A 19,733-nucleotide genomic window follows, 5' to 3' on the forward strand; every position below is an offset into this window, starting at 1 on the left:
CTAAGTATGCCATGGCTGGTCGTGAGGGGGCGCCTTTTTCAAAAAGCGGCCAACCGCGTAAAATCCGTGATTGGCTATTAAAAAACAGGTGACCGAATACCTTTAATGCGACCTGCTACAAAGTGGTATTCTTACCCTGCCTGCTTCCTGACAAATTTCAAAATAGACGTTAGATGCGACGTAGTTTCTGCGGACTTTCACTATCTGACATTTTTGGCAAATTGCGATAGCTGACAGCGTTCAAATGAAAGTTACTGCTCTTTGTTTAATACTTGACTAAATGCACAGTCCATGTGTGCGCGAGCTTCTTTTTTGCCGGCATTTTCCCGCACAAAGATGTTTAATTGTTCGTTTAAACCGCAAAAGAGGTACATTTTATCCTGCGCACAGCAAAAAGTAACACTTCATAGCAAAAATATACACAATAGCGAAGGTAGCAAACCATCAATGTAAAGCACGCGTGCTGGGAATCGTCCGGGAAATATTAGCGATTTTATCAGCATCTCTATATATTCGAAAAATTTGCATTTACACAAAATTCAAGGGGCGGGGGCAGCTGCCCCACTCCGGCCCCCCTCACGCTACGGATATGATGTATAATAATACAAGTGTGAACAGCGGTACTACATGACGTAATTCTAAAGACACGCCTGATAACCTACTGTCTTCATTCTGACTTGTACAATGCGATGTTTCCATGACAAATTGCTGTCTGTAATTACACCAACAAAAGATGCAGAGTCTACTTACTCCATCTGGCATTTTCTCTTTCATTCGGAGTGACCCGTCACAAACACACTTTTCTACTACTTTTTTATAATTGCATATGGAGTTGTTTTTTAATATTATAGTTAGTTGCTTATCCTAACTGTTGGATATTTGGTATATATATTCTGAAGAATGCTTTGAAGATTCGCTCAATTAGCATCAGCGTGTGTTAGTAATTTTTGGATTTTTCTCACATCTCTTATACATTTCAAGAAATTTTCTCTGATAAATTTAGTCCAGAATTGACAAACTTGTCAATGAACTTTAAAAATTGTTTTTTCATGTTCCTACAAATAATGCCGCCTAGATATAATCAAATTATCATGAAAATTTACGTTTGTACAGACGTTTGTCGTACTTCTTATTTGTCATATCTTCATCTAAAACCATAATGTTAAAATTTGGCTTGCAGGTAGAGATGACCTTATTCAGATTTATCCATTTGATATTGATATTTGCATATATATAAAAATTTGAGGGTTACTGTCCATTTTTGCTGACAACTTTCTTCTCAAGAATCACTTGTCACATGCCTCTTAATGATGTGGATCCCTTGGGATGACTTTCATTAATAATGCTAATTGATTCAAAATAGTAATGAAATTTCCATATCTAAACTTTGGAGGTAAATTGTCCCATTTTCAGTCGAAAAACGATTTGTTTTTTTTCTGAACTCATGTGTCATCCAATAGTTTGAAATTTGGTAAGGCAAACATATCAGCCCTGATCAAATTGGAGCAGCGTCATTGATGTAGACTTTGCACTATGACACATGAAACATGTAAACTAAACACAAATAATGTTGCTGTCCTTTTGTGAACTTTGAAGGACGGGTGGGTTAGAAGAGGCACATATAATATGTGAAACCATCTTGTCTTTGATTTTCAACAATTTGGCCTGAACAAATTGGCAGATCATAACCTGAAGCAGATTCTACCATCAAGAGGTTTACCATTTATTTGATAGTTTTTACCTGAAGTAATCTTGATTTACCACTTTGCCCCTGATCCCTCATCAGCAGACTGTGCAGTTATAGCATTGCAAGGGATTTGAACCAAATACTTCACCTCAAAGTACACCATGATTGCTTGCGCACATGCAAAACTACCAAGAAAATAAACACGGTGAACATACATGAAGCTTACTACTTGGTCATGAGGCCCTGCTATGATAGGCAAATCCCCATGTTAACAATTCCCCTTGTATTGGCTCTGGATGACTGTCACAGAGGATGACAAAATTTCAATGAAATGATAGCCATCTTGGATCGTCTCACGCACTCCAATTGACAAATCTGATTGGCAAAACATTTGCAATCTCTCAACTAAAATAAGAGACGATGAGCCTCCTTTCCTTATCTGAAAATAAGACATTGATATACAAAACAACCTGTACTTGTGTAAATTACACACTATTTTGCAATATCAGTAGGGTTGTCCTACACATCTTTTTTGTAAGTCACTGCTTTAGATGATAGCATATTTGTATAAACAACAGCGTAGAATTTCTGTTACAGCAAGCTCCTAGCAATGTTTACTCGTTTTGCCTAAAATGAAAATAATCCAACACTGTACTGTTCATAAGGTTTTCAGTCTTATTGGAACACTCGTCTTGACCCACACTCATGGTAAACAGCCATGTTCCTTGCCCATTTTTGCTGCTGGCTGCACTGTGCTTAATGTTCGGGTCAGGTATTTAGGCCTTAGGGACCATGTCAAAAAATCGACGTTGGATAAAAATATTTATTCATTAAGTTTGGGGTGGGGCAGATTTAACCCAAATAGGTGTTCAATCCAACAAAATGATACTCTGGTTTAAATAATAAAGATTTCTTTAAAATTGTGCGATATTACGCGTTTTCGCTCCCTTTCCACTAAAAGTTGATCTAGACCGGAACTGGTAAACAAGGCCAGGGGTGAGGTTGTGGGCAAAAGTGTGCAAGCAACTTGTTTACAAGGCGTTTTAACAACATGCACAGATACATCGATGATCTGATTAGTCTAGACAATCCAGATAAAGCAAATTACTGATACATCACATTTATCCTGAGGAATTGGAAATTAAAGAAACAACCGGGGGTAAGAACTCAGCTTCATATTTTCATCTGTAATTCCTACAAATGGGTATACTAATCAGCTACACACTAAGCTGTACGACAAAAGGGATGACTTTGTTATAAATTATCCCCACTTGTCAAGTAATATTCCCTCTGCACCTGTTTATGGTGTGCACTTGTCTCAACTTCTCAGATATTGTAGAGCTTGTGATTCCTAAGCTGATTTACAAAGAAGACACAGCTAATTGGCATCAAAATTAGTGAGACTGGGATACACAACAAAAAGTCCCCACTTGTTTATGGGTACTTTGATTACAAGTCATCGGAGAAGATAGAGTCCTGTTTATTACTTGGGTCTGTGATTAAAAATACTGCGATACAGATTGGGCTTAATGGCTTAGAATGAGTTTGTATAGTTCAGTTACGGTTCAACTGTTGAATTGGACAAGTGATGTCTGTTTGTGAGTTAATGCCATATTTTACAAAGTGAATACCGGTAGTACTTTTCCGTTATGTAAATGTAATAAAGTTGCAACTTATTAGTGGCCATAATGGATCATGCAAGGAAACAAAATAATATGCACATGTATGATAATAGGTCTCTGTTCTTGTACCAACTTTAAATGAAATCAGTTGAGACATGTCTGAGCTATGGCCCCCGACCTGATTAAACTGTAACAAAATGGCCGCAATGTGGAGCAAATCTTGAGGTCACGCCGAAATTGTCCATGGAGAGTTTCTTTACATAACATCGAACCTGTTGCCTTATAATGGGTCAGATGTGTCAACGACTACTATCCCTTCTTTATCAATATTGAATGACGTTCGTGAAACAGCGGCTATATCAAACACATTGCTTTTATTACAACTAGAAAAGTTCTTGTTTGAAGGAAACAATTTGTAGTTGGTATTTATATTTATATTTACTGTACTGTTACTGATAACAGAAATAAATACGTTTTTCCTGTGAATATTGTTCTTATTTGCAATTTCCCCACCCTAGGTATGTTCAAGTGTAATTAGCCGTATCACACTAAGGAAATAATTGCAACCTTTGATCAAAATTCAACACTAAGTTTCAAGGGGATGGGAAGCAAAACTTCAAGAATTAAGTTTTTTATCAGACATTGAACATCTGATCTCTCCCCTTATGTTAACATGACTACACACCATAACATGCAAAAAGATTGAATAAATGTTGTTCTTAACTTGCACTGTGCTTCCCTCAGTGTTTTTCGCTGAACAGTACTTTCCCCAAATTGAATATGAAATATACGCAATTGTACTCCAACAGAGCAAGGTGGAAGAGCCTGCAGGGAATGGAAAGGGGTGGGTGCCATTTGGCATCATTCTGTATGCAACTGTATGTAACTGGATTGTAAACTTGTCAGAGTTAGCAGTATTGTTTACATAATCTGTTTCCTTCACATACTGCACTAGGGTTGATATTGGAAATTTTATTGCAGTAACATAACAAATAGAGACTGCCAATTTATTTTACTTGAACATGAAACACGATACAACCCAATCTTATTAGCAACAGAACCAATTCAAAGATGTGCAAGTTGTTTATTTCATGTTTATGATGTTGTAGCAAAGTCTGAAAATGAATACATAAATTATCCTTATCTAACTTTCTCTGAATTTTGCAGCGGCAAAAGCTACCAAATTCAATGTTAAATTTTCTGATCATGTGTTCTTGTATTGAGTCTGTCAGCCAATGCAGTTAAAATTTTCACTAAAATTGCAGTCGGTATGTAACCCTATTTTTAGAACAGACTGTGCAGCAAGTTGAAGAATTGAGAAGAGAAAGAGATATGTATATAGAAAGACTGTAACTTGTGTCTTGCATACAATAGACCAAAGTTTGTGACCAAAATTCAAGTAGTTTTTGATGAGTGCTTGTGTGATTTTTTGGTGTCGTGGACAAATAAAGCAGCTTTCAAGAGCAACATACATTACATTTATTTACAAACGTTTAATAAAGGACCCATTAAAAGAGAACAGAAACAACATTGTTGAGAAAATCACTTGTCAACTTCATTAAGAAACGACAGGATATTAAAGAAATAACAAAAGAAAGCAAATTAAAGCTAAATAATCTTATTGTGTTTTACATTCAGGTTTGTCGACTGGAATTTCTTCCATTCCTACACTAGCCGCTGCCTGAGTAAATTTGGTGCCTTGTAACCAATTAGATTTTGATTCGCTGCCTGTCTGCCCATTCTCGTCATCCTGAACTGAATCACCAACTTTCTTTTTGATAGGTATTTTTTCGATGTTCCTTGGTTCTTTCATTGGGCTATTGATTCTTGATCCGTCTGCTTTTACATCTGGAAAGTTAATACGAAATGAAGTTACTTATACGGACTCAATTCAAACTAATTTTGAAATCAAACAGTTTACTCATTGCTGTACTTGAGTATCCACTTAAAGCTAAGTGTCTGCCGCGATATGATACCAATGGCATATGTAAGAAGTGACTTTGAACATGAAAACACTGTAGATAAAATATCATTGCAGATGTCTGGACTTCAGATGACAGTGCTGAAATATGTAAACTTAAAGCCCCAGTGCTGCTAACTTTTGATGATAATTTCACCATTTTTATTTTAAATGTGAACCATAATTCCTTGTTCTTCTCCCCAAAGAATGTTGATATACACAGTATCCAGCTTGTCAACTCAGCCCCTATGGTTGTAAACTGCATTGTTATTGTTGAAAAATGACTTCTGGTCCGGACTAGAATTCAAATGTAAACAATAACAATGCATTTTACACATATAGACGATAAGTTGACAAGCTGGATACTGTGTATATAAACATTCTTTTGGGAGAAGAACAAGGAATTATGGTTCACATTTAAAATAAAAATGGTGAAATTATCATCAAAAGTTAGGGGCACTGGGGCTTTAAATCAGACTGACTGACATACATCATCAACAAATGAATTCATCAGCTTAGATAGTGTGGAGTTTCAATGTCCAGAACAGGATGAGTTACTGATGAGTCTGAGGTTTCTTAGCTTTAAGAGTATTATCATGTCATATTTGCTATTTTTGTCTATGAGATTTTGCTTCTCGCAGGAAGTATTTCCAGCAACTTCAACATTTGGAAACAAACTCTATACCTTAGATTTGTGATAAGATAAAGCGATGTCAAATATTCAGTAAATGAATAGAATACATCATATGTTTACACTTGATGTCGTCAAACACAATGATGACAACCATTGGCTGGAATAATTGTTGATCTACCTCATTCTCACCTTGTAAAGGAGTTTCAATTTTGTCAATTGCACCTTGAATATGTAGACCTCTTTCTTTTACTTTTTGATACAGCTCTTTGGCTTTTGACTTCCATTTTTCTGCTTCACTTTCAAAATATTTCCTCTTCATCCTAACAGCGCACAAGAAAAAGGGATAAAAAAACTCAACATGGTTCATGCAATATCTATGATGCAACAGCTTCCATTGTGATACATATGCACATATGAAATGGAAGCTCAAGACTGTTCCTACAATTTGGACCATCGAATCTCATTCTGCTCAGCTGATTAGTTTAATACCGTGTCTGCACCTGGTGTCTGAATGCCTCTTATGGCAAGAAACCCTTTCCTGGTTATCCCATAGTGCATTGCTGTGGCTCTTTCAACACCGTATGTAGACTCAAAACAAAGAAAACATACTTATTTTATGCTGTACAACGGATTGTTATGCAAGACTGACACAAATTTGCAATGCCAAATAATGCCCCATGTATATTCAATCCATATAGGTCAGGTTGTAATCTGCCGTAGAGTTCTGTAAGTAACATACCTTGAGTGTACCCTGGCTAAAAAGTTCTAAGAGTAACGCACACTTTGTATACCCTAGCGCGCACTGCATCATTGAACCAGTAAAAGAACTATATGGTGATAAATGAAATTACAACAGTGCTCTTACCTTTCTTCCTGGAAAAATGTGCCCTGTTCATTAACTTGCCTCTCTAGAAGTTCATTTTTTGATTTCATCTTTGTAAGTTCTCTCTCAAGTTGCCCTTTCTGAGCTTTCAGTACAGAAGAGACCAACTTGTCAACGACACCGGTACTGCTGCTGAAGTAATCTTGCTTTTCAGCATTCATTTCAGAGGATGGATTTGCTTCGGCTGAAATGATGAAAGAGAGCATTTTAAAACGAGTACATTGATGCACAATGGACTTTATTATCCTAACACCACTGTCACTTTTCAGGTACAAAACGCCTCGGGGACAGACATTCTGACTCTCAATTGCTTGCAAACCTTTTGGGAAGGGGGCTCATTTTTGCAGTAAAAACAATTTTACCCTCTTACTTTTTTAAAAGTCAAAAATGAATTTTTCCTGACAGACTTAACATAGTGATGACGGCCATTTTTTACTCCAAAATATCTGTAAATGTTAGGTTATATGTTTCTCTGCCACCAAATTTGCGTGGCGACCTGTGAATTTTATTCTTGAATAGCAGAAGAACTGTTGAAGGTTTCACTGAGGAAAGTTTGAGTCTGACACTTTCAAGGTGCATACTATCCTTACTATATAAAAGCACTTGTACTTCATACAACAATCTTCCATGTAAAACCCCTGGTTCAGCGAGACAAAACTGTGGTTATACCAGGGGAGGGGCTTATACTTGAGCAACAACATATTTCTTCCACACGAGCTTAAATATATGCCATTTATGCTTGAGTTTTGAACACCACTCAACTTGCAATCACTTTCAAAACTCTATTTGCATCACAAAGAACTTGTAAAAGACAAAACTAGAGTGACATGATTAGATGGAGTATTGTCACAATCTCATGAACTGGCATGGCACATGTACAATCACATTAATACTTATACATGTACAACAACAGACAAAAAAAAACCAACCCCACTGATAATACTATTTCAAATCAAACTGATCAAACACGCCTGGATACTTAAGTGACAATTTGGCAAAATTTCTGCTTGAATTATATCTTGAAATAAAAGTTAAACTACGAGCAAATATGTATGCAGCTGATCTGCATTGATTAACAACCTAGTGTGAACATACTTTGGCTGCATGTAAAGCAACTTTACTTTTCGAGATAAAATGGTGAGCATCTTGTAAACACAACAACATAGCAGTGAAATTCCTGTTAGTAATTGGTTAAAACCCTTCAAAGGTGTGAAACATTGTTGTAAACAAATGATATTGCATGTTCAGGGGGTGAATACCAATGTTGTGGACATGAATATAAATAATTATATCATACCAGTATATTGATGGCGCAAATACAGCAATCTGATTGGTCGAGACGCGAAAAGAACCGTAGAATATTGCCGATATACCACGGCTGGCATACGCGCGAGCTCTCAGCTTGAGCAAAAATCCGTTTTATGACATTCCACACCAGGATTTCAATATACTATTATGATGTAATAGCAATAAATCACAACCAGCGACGGTATACCACTCGATTTTGACCAGTTCACTTCATATATGCACTCGCTATCGCTTGTGCATATATGTCATGAACTGGTCAAAATCTCGTGGGAAACCGTCGCTTGGTGTGCTTTATTGCTTAAATAAACAATGGCAGATGTGACCTTTGTCCTATGACTATTCTAGTAGGTAGAAGGGGCCACATAGGGTTACAGAACTGGAAAAATGTGGCCTCTTTACAGTACCATCAATTTGACTTCAATGTTGCATCATTTTGGTGGTTTCTTCAGTCTAATAAGTTATTTTGCCAACTGTAGTGATCTATTACTTAAACTTTGCAATTCATCCAACACTTGGGTAACAGGTATCATATACTCACTGTCTGGTTTCTTCTTGCATTTTTCTTTTTCCTCTTTCAGTTCTGAGTGGTACTGCTGACTGAGTTGTTTGTGGTAGATTAACTGCTGGTTTAGATACTGAATTCTGTTGGCAACATGGGAAAAATCAGCAATGTTAAAGAAGTAATTTGCTATGGAGTAACCCGGTATTTAAAGCCCTTATAGCTACGAGTTTTATGCATTATTTTCATGATTTTATTTCAAACCAAAGTTGGTTCGTGTAAATGTGCTCACTGAAGAAGGTGTATAGAAGTATCACTGCTCGCTGGTTTGGACCATGCCCACAAGTTTAAACAGGCTGAATAATAAACAGGTTCCGTACTCATAAAATGATGCCCCCATGGGAAAATACAAAAACACAGTATTTCCTGCATATACACATCATGATCATACCAGAAACAAGCATGATTCCATTCATTTGAATACACAACAAAGGATGGCCAACATTTTGTTGTTGTTATCTTAATTTTCTGTCATATGATTAGTTTTTGAAAATGACAGGAAATCTAAAATGACGTTAGGACTGATTTGAATTAACATGCCACTTTCGACACAAATGACAGAGTTATACACTTTTTTCAGTCTTTTATGGGTCTTATTTAAAGAAAACTCTTAGAAAGCAGGATATTTTGAGATCGGTTTATTACAATTTCACAGCTATTGGGGCTCTCATGTGTATAACTAAAGATTGTGGGCATCGTGGTCTGTCATGTTTTCTCCTAATGTCTGATCGTCTCTTTTGCAAGATTTCCTCTTATCTTGTTTGTTTCTCTTCCTGCCACTCAAACTTCAATGACCTTCCTTTAAATCTATGAGTGGACTTATGGTGATATTGATGTGGTAGTACGTTTTCGTTCAGTCCATCAATATCATAAATGAACATTTTTGGAAGAGGTGGCACAGTGACTTTCCGTAGCCTGTCAGAAAATATACACTTGAACATAAGATGACATTCTTCATTGTGATTTATAGAAGTAGCTATACTTGAAAAAGATGTTTTCAATCCCAGGGAATGAGCATGAATACTTTACTACATTATGTTTTGCTTGCACAGATCTAATTCTGTCAAGTTCACTGTATGCCAATCTCTAGGCCATATGTTAGCTTTTAATCCATATCTGTAGTTTTCAAACACCATCAAGCAGATCGATGCGCCTTATGGTATCAAAAAAGTTCAGCATCAGGGCCTTAAATTTCCCATTTTTTCCACTGGTCTCAGGACCAGTGGCCTGTATTTTTCAACTGGTCCCAATGTAAAATCCACTGGTCAACAGTTCTTGTTCAGTTACAGTTATGCTCAACGGAAAGTAGACGATGAGATTAAATGATACCTTACTCAATTACTAATTTACATCAGACACTTTTATTTCTAAAACTACACTAGTACCTCACAATATGCTTGCGAGCGGCAAGTTCTCAAAGACAAGAATAACAAATACCAGACCTAAATGATTCCTTAACATAACAGTCGCTTGCCTGCTTCTCTGCCGACATGAGTGCCTTATCTCTTTCCACTGGTTTATTGCCGTAATCTTATACCACAATACTAATTACACAGCGACAAAAAGACAACTGTAAGTTGGCTGAAGCATGAAGTAACATATATGCCTCTCAAAGAGATATATAAAAGGCAAATAATGAAACATCTTCATCATTCATGAATCAAACATTTTGTCTGAAAAGCTCTTGCAAAGATATCTTGAGACAGACAATAATTATATGGTTTCTCTGGTTTGGCGAGTAAATCTTGTAGAGGATTATACAAATCTGTAATTGACCCTCATCAATTTTGAGCCATTGAATAACAGATAGACAAAGTCTCATTTGATTGGATATAATAAACACAAAACGTTTAAACATCCCAATCAAATGTACTTGGAAGAGTATGCATGAGAATAGTTGCACCACTGTTTGACTGCTAGAAGAGATACACAGAACAGTGGACACATAGACAGTATTTCACATTAATCATCAGTAGCTTAGGTAATTGTAAAGTTGGCGATATGGTACATAGCTAGAGACCCCCATGTGTGATAACATTGCCAAATTAAGTCATTTTATCCAAATGTTTTTGTCCACACTTATCTTCACTCTAGCACAAATTACAGAGTGGCAGTTGATTGTAACTTTTCACCACCATGGTTTGGCAAAATACCCATTGTTATCAATCGTAAGTGTGGACCTGTTTTACAAAGAATTAGGGGGGTTAGGTCGAGGCATTTTCATACAAAGAATTAGGGGTAATCTGTTTTAAGGCATTTTAGTGTCAAAGAAAATGAAAATTGGCAAAAGCAGAAGTCATGATTTTAAAGATTGAAAAATCCAATCTACTTGACACTTACTGAGCAGTGTCTCAACAATGTCGGCCGGTCTACCCCGGCGATGACGTTCATTTCAGCAAGAACTACAGTTGTCTTTTTGTCGCTGTGTAATTAGTATCGTGGTATAAGATTACGGCAATAAACCAGTGGAAAGAGATAAGGCACTCATGTCGGCAGAGAAGCAGGCAAGCGACTGTTAGGTCTGGTATTTGTTATTCTTGTCTTTGAGAACTTGCCGCTCGCAAGCAATATTGTGAGGTACTAGTGTAGTTTTAGAAATAAAGTGTCTGATGTAAATTAGTAATTGAGTAAGGTATCATTTAATCTCATCGTCTACTTTCCGTTGAGCATAACTGTAATTTCATTGACCCATTTGTACTGGTCCATGGACTTTTGAGGTGTAATTTTATATAAGTCCCTGATAAAAAATCATTGGTCCTGGACCTCAGACCAGTGTTATTTTCAAGCCCTCAGCATGTAGTCTAATCTTCACAAATGTTCCCGATGAAACCAGGAAGTTAATGCAACTAAGCAGAACACATTGGTGGTGTTAACTCCATGAGCTTTATTGAATCAATTCAGTACAGTACCTGGGACAAAAGCAATCACATGGCCATCACATTTACAAAGAACAGATGTTGTATCGAGAAGCTATGAGATAAGTAAGAAACTCTGTCGTCATATACCACAGGAGGGGACACAGTGGGTATCCAAATTTACACTTCCATCATTGAGCATCGTTACCTTGCTAAGAATTTCTCCTGCTATCAACGAGCACTTGGGAAATGTTGAGTCAGACTTACGTACCAAGTTTCCTTAGGAACAGGTTTTAGATGGGCAGGTCGCCCACCTTGTTTTTTTGTTTATTTTTTATGTATTTTTAGTTTCTGCTCCAGCCAGGCATAAGCACTTAGAATCACTGGCCATCACTGATGAGTTACTGTCTGACACCAGCTGTGCAATTCTTTGAACATCTCTGACAAGTTTTAGTATGAGAAATTCATCAAGCTGACTGAGAGGTATTGACAATGATGAAATTATTCAACTGCTCTTGAAAATATCATTTGAGCACTGTGATGTTTCTCAAGGTTCAGATACATTTATGGAAACGACTGAGAAAGTTATCTTTTTTTTTTTACATAATTTCCCAAATATGTATCTACCAGTATAGCTGAGTTGAATTCATGTTTGTGCTGAATACATTATAGTGCTATCATTTTATCCATTCCTTTATTAAAGGTAGCTACATACCAAATACACTTTCAGATTTTGATTTTTTTCTCGCTTGAAGAAGTTCCAAACCCCAATAAAGTATATATTTTCTGAAAGCTCTGATATGGGGAAATCTGACCATGCACAGTACACAGTCATTATTTGCTTGGGAGTCACGTGACAGGAATTTTGTTGAACCTTCCCCTTTCAGCAAACACGCTGCAAGATTTCCTGTTGAAATTTTTCCATTTAAGTCTCAGAGTACCAGCAACATAGTATGCAGGGTGAAAACCACAGTTGTCCAGAATGACACAATCCCCTTCAGCTAGGCATGGGTTTCCAAATGTGTTATTCATTGTAGTCATCATAAAAAAATTCAACATTTCTAGACCATGCGATGGACCACTTATGATGTCAGCGTGATCAATTCCCGAAAGCGCTCATCAGCAGATTGATCGTACTTGCATGTTGCTGTATTTCAATGGCTGCTTGACCAACTTCGGCGTGGCCGTATCGTTGATTTCCTGTTGTTTTAATGACAGATGATTCATTAAACCAATGTAGCTGATCAATCCTATAATAAGAAACTGTTTCAACGAAGTCCAGGTGCCATTCTACATTTCTTTCCATTTCAGATTCTGCAGCGACACTGGTTATTCGTTTCCTAGACATACTCAAACGGTAGAGGCTACTGCTGATTGAACTTAGGCATGGTGAAAATGCCGTCTTCAACCAGTTTTCGTTGTGTATTTCTTTCGAATAAATGCTTGGCTTGGTCATCTTGTAACACACAATGTATAGCAGCATGTTGTCAGTCATTACTGATGGCTGCCTTCCGTACTTCCTGTATTTCAATACATCAGTGTCGACAACAATGCCGGTCACTGGTCATGGCTAATATCTGTCGAAATGACTTTCCATCCACGTACATTTCAACAATTTTCTCACATACAACTTCTGGCGTAAGTACACCTCTTTTCCAGCAGATCATGATTTTTTTGCCAAAGAACTTCATACAATACAAAGGCAACAAGAGTTTAATGACAACTCGACTCTGACTCAGCTGTGATACAATGTAACTCAGAGCTGCAGTAAGGAATGTAATATGATTCTGTGTATGTGAATTGCACTGCAAAGTGTACTCTCTAGTGTGTATTTATTATGGGTCAATAAAAGCTCTTTGATTTTCACCGCAGTTAAAACAAGTCAGTGCAACTATTGAGGCAAGTTTTGGAACAACTTTACAAACCAATTACTCAAGTGAGATAACATTTAGATCAATTTCACAGTCCATTCTTATAAGGATTTCAGTGTAAAGTTTTCTTCAGAGCTTTTTGTATTTCCTTGCTGTTAAATAGTGTTGTGCCAACCGTGATGGTATCCCTACCGGTAACCAGGGCGTCTACAAGTACTGCATGAACTCAGGTAATAGCTATCCATGTAAATGCTATGAAACTTATCCAATAGGTTGCATTTTGACAGTAAACCCATGACTATTTTGTAGGACTGCATACCCTTCATCCCTTTCAGTTACATCAGCATCAGCGTACGGCTGAAAGCATTGGCCTGTGTACACTTCAAAGCCAATGGTGTTACCGGAACTTGCTTCATTGACAGAAAAAGCTTTGATTCCAAATCAATCTGGCTTGCTTGGGACATACACTCTCATGGATAGGTTACCTCACCATACGATCATCGCCGCATCTGAGCTTAGACATTTTCTTGGTGCGTAAATCTCTCGCAATCTTTCTGTGGTGATATCATACACAGTTGTTCTTTGTATAAAGTGGGTCGAAATTTTGTACCTCTCGATTAGTTATGATGAACAGGTTGTCGTTGAAATGCAGATGCTGCAATATCGGTTTCTGTTGCTTTTGATCCTGCTCCCCCTAAAATGGCCTAATGCCTTAAAGGAATACAGTCACCTGTAATCTAAATATGCTCATATATGCTCAAAGGGGCGTTCCTTGATATTCAAAATGCCCATGTGAGGCAGGTATGTGAGAGGTCAGAAACCGGTAGTCTGCGCCCCCAAACTGCGCTAGCGCATTTCAATCTGCGCTATCAATCTGTGCTCCCATTTTGCGCTATCAATCTGCGCTCCCATTCTGCGCTATCAATCTGCGCTCCCATTCTGCGCTATCTATGGAATGTTGTAAGTTTAGTTATGTAGCTGCGACATTTACGAGACTAACGGGATATAAATCCGTGGCACTTTGCCACGGATTGATAAAGCTACCAGCCAGATCGTAGGAGATATCAGTGTCGAAATATATTTGTATTTACTTGTAACTTTATAGCTGTCGGTTGCATGGTTATGTGTTACCGGCCAAAGGCCTCCCACCATCATGCCATTACCAACACTTTGCAACATTATTTATTCATAATATTAGAAAACTTTTCAGTATTTTCGTAATGTATTTTTAAAAACTTCAACGTATGTCAGGATTGTCAGGACGACCGTTGTGGCTATCGACACGATGATCGTGTCGGTAAGCAAGAATAAAAAGCAACTTAGCGACACGATCATGATAATTTGCGATCAAATGCAAATTGTACACTTATGTCACCATTTTGCGTTATCAAGTGGTCTCAAATGTACGGCTTTCGAGTTGAAATAAAGTTTCCTCGTGTGACAAAAAGTGTGTTCTCCAGAATTTAGCCTTAGGCCCACGTGTTCAATTGACAATTGAATTGCTGGGATCGCTTGCTAAAATCCACTGCAGTTTTATAATAAACCACCAATGAAATCTTGTTCGCGATCTCAATATTTCGGCGATCTCCATATTTCACGTTTTCGAGGCTCAAACTGCCAAAAAATTGAATTAGAGAGCATACATGTAACTAACAAAATCGCAGCTTGAAAGAGACAAAAATACTTCTTTTATTTATATTGCTTATATTCTCCTCCTTTTCCCAAGTGGTAAACGATATTCAATTTACAGTTTTGTCTTGTACAAATCCACACTATGCCATTGTTTAATTTGTTGAAAGTGAAAAGCCGTGCTAAACTTGTATAAATACAGAAGAAGCCAGTGCAGTTTTACCATTTCCACTTTGCTTGCGATCATGCCTGATCTAAGTGTGAAAGATCTGTTTCAACTGAAAAAGTTGGAAAAGGCTGTGGAAAAGTTTTCCACAGTAGCTGGAATTGAGGCCACGGTCATCATAATGTACAGTGGCATGTTGGCAAAATCGACAATGCAGCATATTCATGGCACATCACAACTCGTGTCGTTTCTATCACACTCATACATGTAGTTTACATGTTTGGAAAGAGCCCTGTGGAAAGTCAATGAAGTACGTCGGTGTAGAAGGCAGAATTTCGAAAGGTCAGCCCTATCTCCACGTAAGTCTGGCTGCCATCGATGATACAGGACTCGCTACCAGGGTCCTAAATGTGCCTGTAGCACCCCATGTCTCGATCCGATGTCATATCAAAAAATCAAATGATGGAAATAGTAAAATCATAATCGATGTAGAACGTTCTTGTGCTAGTTGGGTCATTTTCACAGCACATATGGTTTGGAGAAATAGAGAGCGCAAAACAGGGGCGCAGATCGATAGCGCAGAATGAGAGTGCAGTTTGATAGCGCAAAATGGGAGCGCAGATTGATAGCGCAGATTGAAATGCGCTAGCGCAGTTTGGGGGCGCAGACTGCCGATTTCAGACCTCTCACATAGCTCTGTGAGGGCACTGTTTTTAAAAAGCAGCACCCGCTTAAAATCTGTGATTGGTTAGATTTTCTCTTTCCATGGTATCTGTGGCAAAATTGGAACAGGTGACAGTATACCTTTAAAAGTTGTACCAAAAAAATTACAAGTAAATTCAAACGAAAAATTAAATCACCTGTTTCAAGAAAGACTTAACTGGTATTCAAATACTGATCATGGTTGGGTTTCCTCAAGATTCCCAATTTCCCCCCATGGCGATTTAAACACCAAGTTAAACACACATCTTGTTTTTGTTGACAGGGTGCCATGTCGCAAACGAGAGTGTTGCTGTAGGCCGCTGTTTCTTAGCTTCTCTCGGATGACTTGATCAGCATATTTGTTGGTTTCGGTCACTGTAACATCCAAAACTTCATCCGCGAAAGAGAAACATACAAAGGAGAGAGGCGTTGAATCAGCTTGGATGTCTTTGTCGATGCCCTCTGTGGCGTAATTGTATGGCATTGTGAGTTGTTCACCACCGTCAGCAGGATTGCTTGGCCAGTCATTGGCGACGTCATCTGGGCAGTCCATGTCTCAATCAGGATTTTTGAAATTTACGTCTCCCAATTAAAGTTCAAACCTGTACAAGTCACTCTCGTTGTCACTATCACTATCGAGAAAATTTCTAGTGGAAAAAATCTCTGTCTTCCAGGTTCACTCGGCCAAGAATATTTGCATATGCCTGGAGGTCAACCTCATCCATATTCATACCGGTCGCCATATTAGCATCGCAAAGTAGACAATGTCAATGTACGGTGGGAAACTTATTCAAGCTTAATAAATACGTATTTAATGAGATTTCATTCACTACGTCAGTTGTAAATTTAGTGTTTTTTGGTTTAACATTGAGATACTCCGCCTTTTATCACTTATTGACCGCTATTGTAAAGAACGGCTCTGCCCATGTATACATTGGCGTGGCGCTGTAAGAGTTTGGCTTGAGGTTTACTTCCTCCTGAACTGATTTCAACCTCTGTTTGAATGTTTCACTTGAATTCGTGCTGTGTATGCTGCTTTTTCTGTAGTGTACAAGTACGGGTAATTTGCCTCGTAACAAGGTTAGGTATCTGAGTATGACAAAGTCACTGAAAATCTGATCAGTTGCATGGTACAGTAATTTCCAAGTTTGGCATTTTGTCCAAAAACATTTTGTCTTGAACAATATTGGATAACTACTTGATCCTTGGTTGCCAGAGACACAGATATGACATAAGGCTCATACTGCCCTGAGATATCAGTAGGACTCTAATTTCTGGACGAAATTTTTCATTCAAATACTTACTCCTTTTCAAGAGGTTCTGTACTCAGCAAAACATCTCTTCTAAGTTTGTAGATTTCTGCATTTTTTTCAGATAAATGCATTTGTAACGTTTTTAAATCTTCGTGGTTCTCATGACAGGTCTTTCTTGAGAGTTCTTCCTCCATTTCAACGATGTGATTGTTGCTGGTTTTCAATTTCCCCTAATGGACGATAAAATGTCAAAAATTCATTTCCCTGCATTGTAAATTCAAAATTTAGCTCTGGAGGGAAAAGCTGTAACTTTTGTTTTGTGGAAAGGAAACAAGACAAGTACAACAAGGACTTTGAGTCTGCACAGTGAAGTCCAAATAGCTGCACAAGTACTATCATTAGTTTTGATAACAGATCATGCACATGTGACTTCGGCCTATACACATTATGACAGACATAAACAGTTCTCAAAGCTAGCTCAGCAAAAACAAAAAGACCACATGCTGGAAATAATATGTGCAGAAACTTTTACGAGAAAGAGTTTCATTGAAATCAAGGAACTGATGCGTTATTTAGAGACCCTTCCACTTTATGCCAGTACAGTTAAATCTTCCGCTGTAATGAGAAGTCTTAGAAAATCTCACTCTTTCATACTAGAGTTGGGGTTTCAACCAGATCTGATTCATCAAACGTCAGTAATCAGCCAAATTACCTCACAGTTAAAGGACCACACAACATAGGGCAGGGGTGTTTAGCCAGAGTGGCGTGTTTACCTGAATAAATAAGGTATTAATGATAACCTATTGACAAAGCTTTGCACATGATAGTTACATTTTATAGGTACATTATATGTAAATTTATAGTTTGCCTTATTCTGGCAAATCCTGAATTCGTTTTTCAATATACCATATCTCTTGTTAAAAACACTTGCTGTACCTACATTCCATTTCACCTGGCAATTTGCCAATCATTGCACAATAATTGATCTAAACGAATAAGAATCAGTGTGTTTTGCTAAGGGCTGTAAGTAGATAAATGTTACCGGGGTTCCAAAGTCATTTTACCTGGGTTCCCCTTGTTATATCAATGCAGTCATATAGGAGACAGCAGCAATGTTAGCGGGGTTTCCAAACCATTTACCAGTGCTCCCAAACCTTAGCAAAAACACTGACATTGTAAGTCATCTTTGTGGATGTTACAAAAAATATCTTGTCTTAAACACAATATTAGTGAGACCATTTCTAAGTTCTTGCAGTAACATTCATTGTCAACGTCTTCCTCTAGAGAGGCACCCTCACATGGCAAGATTGTAAAATTTGCCACCCTCACATGGCAAGATTGTAAAATTTGCCATTCTAAACTATTGTAATCAATGCTGTAGACACATACAGCTTTCTTCCTTTACATTGAAGCATAAACTTGCAATGATGAAAAGTTAGCAAGTTAGTAATTATAAGTCTACCTGTGTTTCTGATAGCTGATCTTCCAATTTTCGATTCTTCTCAGAAAGATCTTCTAATTCGTCATCCATTTCAGACATCACAATTGCAAATCGTTTGTTTTCAGACTCAAAATATTCACTCATTTCATGTTCCTTTACCAGCCTCTGCTGTACTTCAGTTATCTTTGCTTCAAGTTTTTCTTTCTCATCAAGCTTTCCCTGCATACAGCTAGCCTGGATAAGAAATACCAGAATAGGGAAGAGTCTTAATGACATTATTCAATCATTCATTTGCAAAAATAAATATTTTTGTCCAATCATGTAACCGGAATGGCAAAATTGTTACCCACAATATTGTGAGTGAAACTAATTTTAACTTTGATTTTTAAACTTTTATTTTTAGCAACTTCCCCCTTACAGTATCAGGAAAGCAATTTTTCACTGAGGTCTCCCTCGTGCTTTACGGAAGCAGATAAAAGTTATTAAATAGGTTAAGGTGGAACACACCTCAGGGACAGATATTCAGACTCGCAATGTGGGAAAAGTTAGCAAGTTAATAATTATAAGTCTACCTGTATTTCTGATAGCTGATCTTCCAATTTTCGATTCTTCTCAGAAAGATCTTCTAATTCGTCATCCATTTCAGACATCACAATTGCAAATCGTTTGTTTTCAGACTCAAAATATTCACTCATTTCTTGTTCCTTTACCAGCCTCTGCTGTAATTCAGTTATCTTTGCTTCAAGTTTTTCTTTCTCATCATGCTTTCCCTGCATACAGTTAGCCTGGATAAGAAATACAATAGAATAGGGAAGAGTCTTAATGACACTATTCAATCATTCATTTGAAAAAATAAATATTTTTGTCCAATCATGTAACCAGAATGGCAAAATTGTTACTCACGATATTGTGAGTGAAACTAATTTTAACATTAATTTCTAACTTTAATTTTTAAACTTTAATTTCTAGCAATTCCCCCTTACAGGATCAGGAAAGCAATTTTGCATTGAGGTCCCCCTCATACTTTACGGAAGCAGATAAAAGTTATTGAATACAGTGCGTTTCACCTAGGTACCACAACTCAGCGTAGGAGACGGACACAATCCACATACAACACAAGCGATTAGCTTGGGTATCACGACACATTTGAAAGTCACCAACTC

At 37.5% G+C, this 19,733-nt stretch overlaps 1 protein-coding gene across 8 annotated transcripts in view; it reads right to left on the bottom strand.

The window, feature by feature from the left end:
• Positions 1-4,764: 4,764 nt before the first annotated feature.
• LOC139121579 (uncharacterized) overlaps positions 4,765-19,733 on the bottom strand; it is a 64,471-nt gene continuing 49,502 nt past the window's right edge. For 7 of the 8 annotated variants that reach the window (XM_070686609.1, XM_070686608.1, XM_070686605.1 and 4 more), the window contains 7 exons: positions 19,143-19,355; positions 18,592-18,804; positions 17,181-17,359; positions 8,633-8,736; positions 6,769-6,970; positions 6,093-6,223; positions 4,765-5,157 (listed from right to left, as the gene is read on the bottom strand). In XM_070686609.1, the coding sequence (XP_070542710.1) occupies positions 4,928-5,157; positions 6,093-6,223; positions 6,769-6,970; positions 8,633-8,736; positions 17,181-17,359; positions 18,592-18,804; positions 19,143-19,355 (1,272 nt within the window). In that variant the 3' untranslated portion in view covers positions 4,765-4,927. The remainder of the gene's footprint in view (positions 5,158-6,092; positions 6,224-6,768; positions 6,971-8,632; positions 8,737-17,180; positions 17,360-18,591; positions 18,805-19,142; positions 19,356-19,733) is intronic. The other variant, XM_070686610.1, reaches the window with a different exon arrangement.

This window comes from Ptychodera flava, chromosome 21 (assembly GCF_041260155.1).
Source record: "Ptychodera flava strain L36383 chromosome 21, AS_Pfla_20210202, whole genome shotgun sequence".
In the NCBI taxonomy this organism is placed as follows: domain Eukaryota; kingdom Metazoa; phylum Hemichordata; class Enteropneusta; family Ptychoderidae; genus Ptychodera; species Ptychodera flava.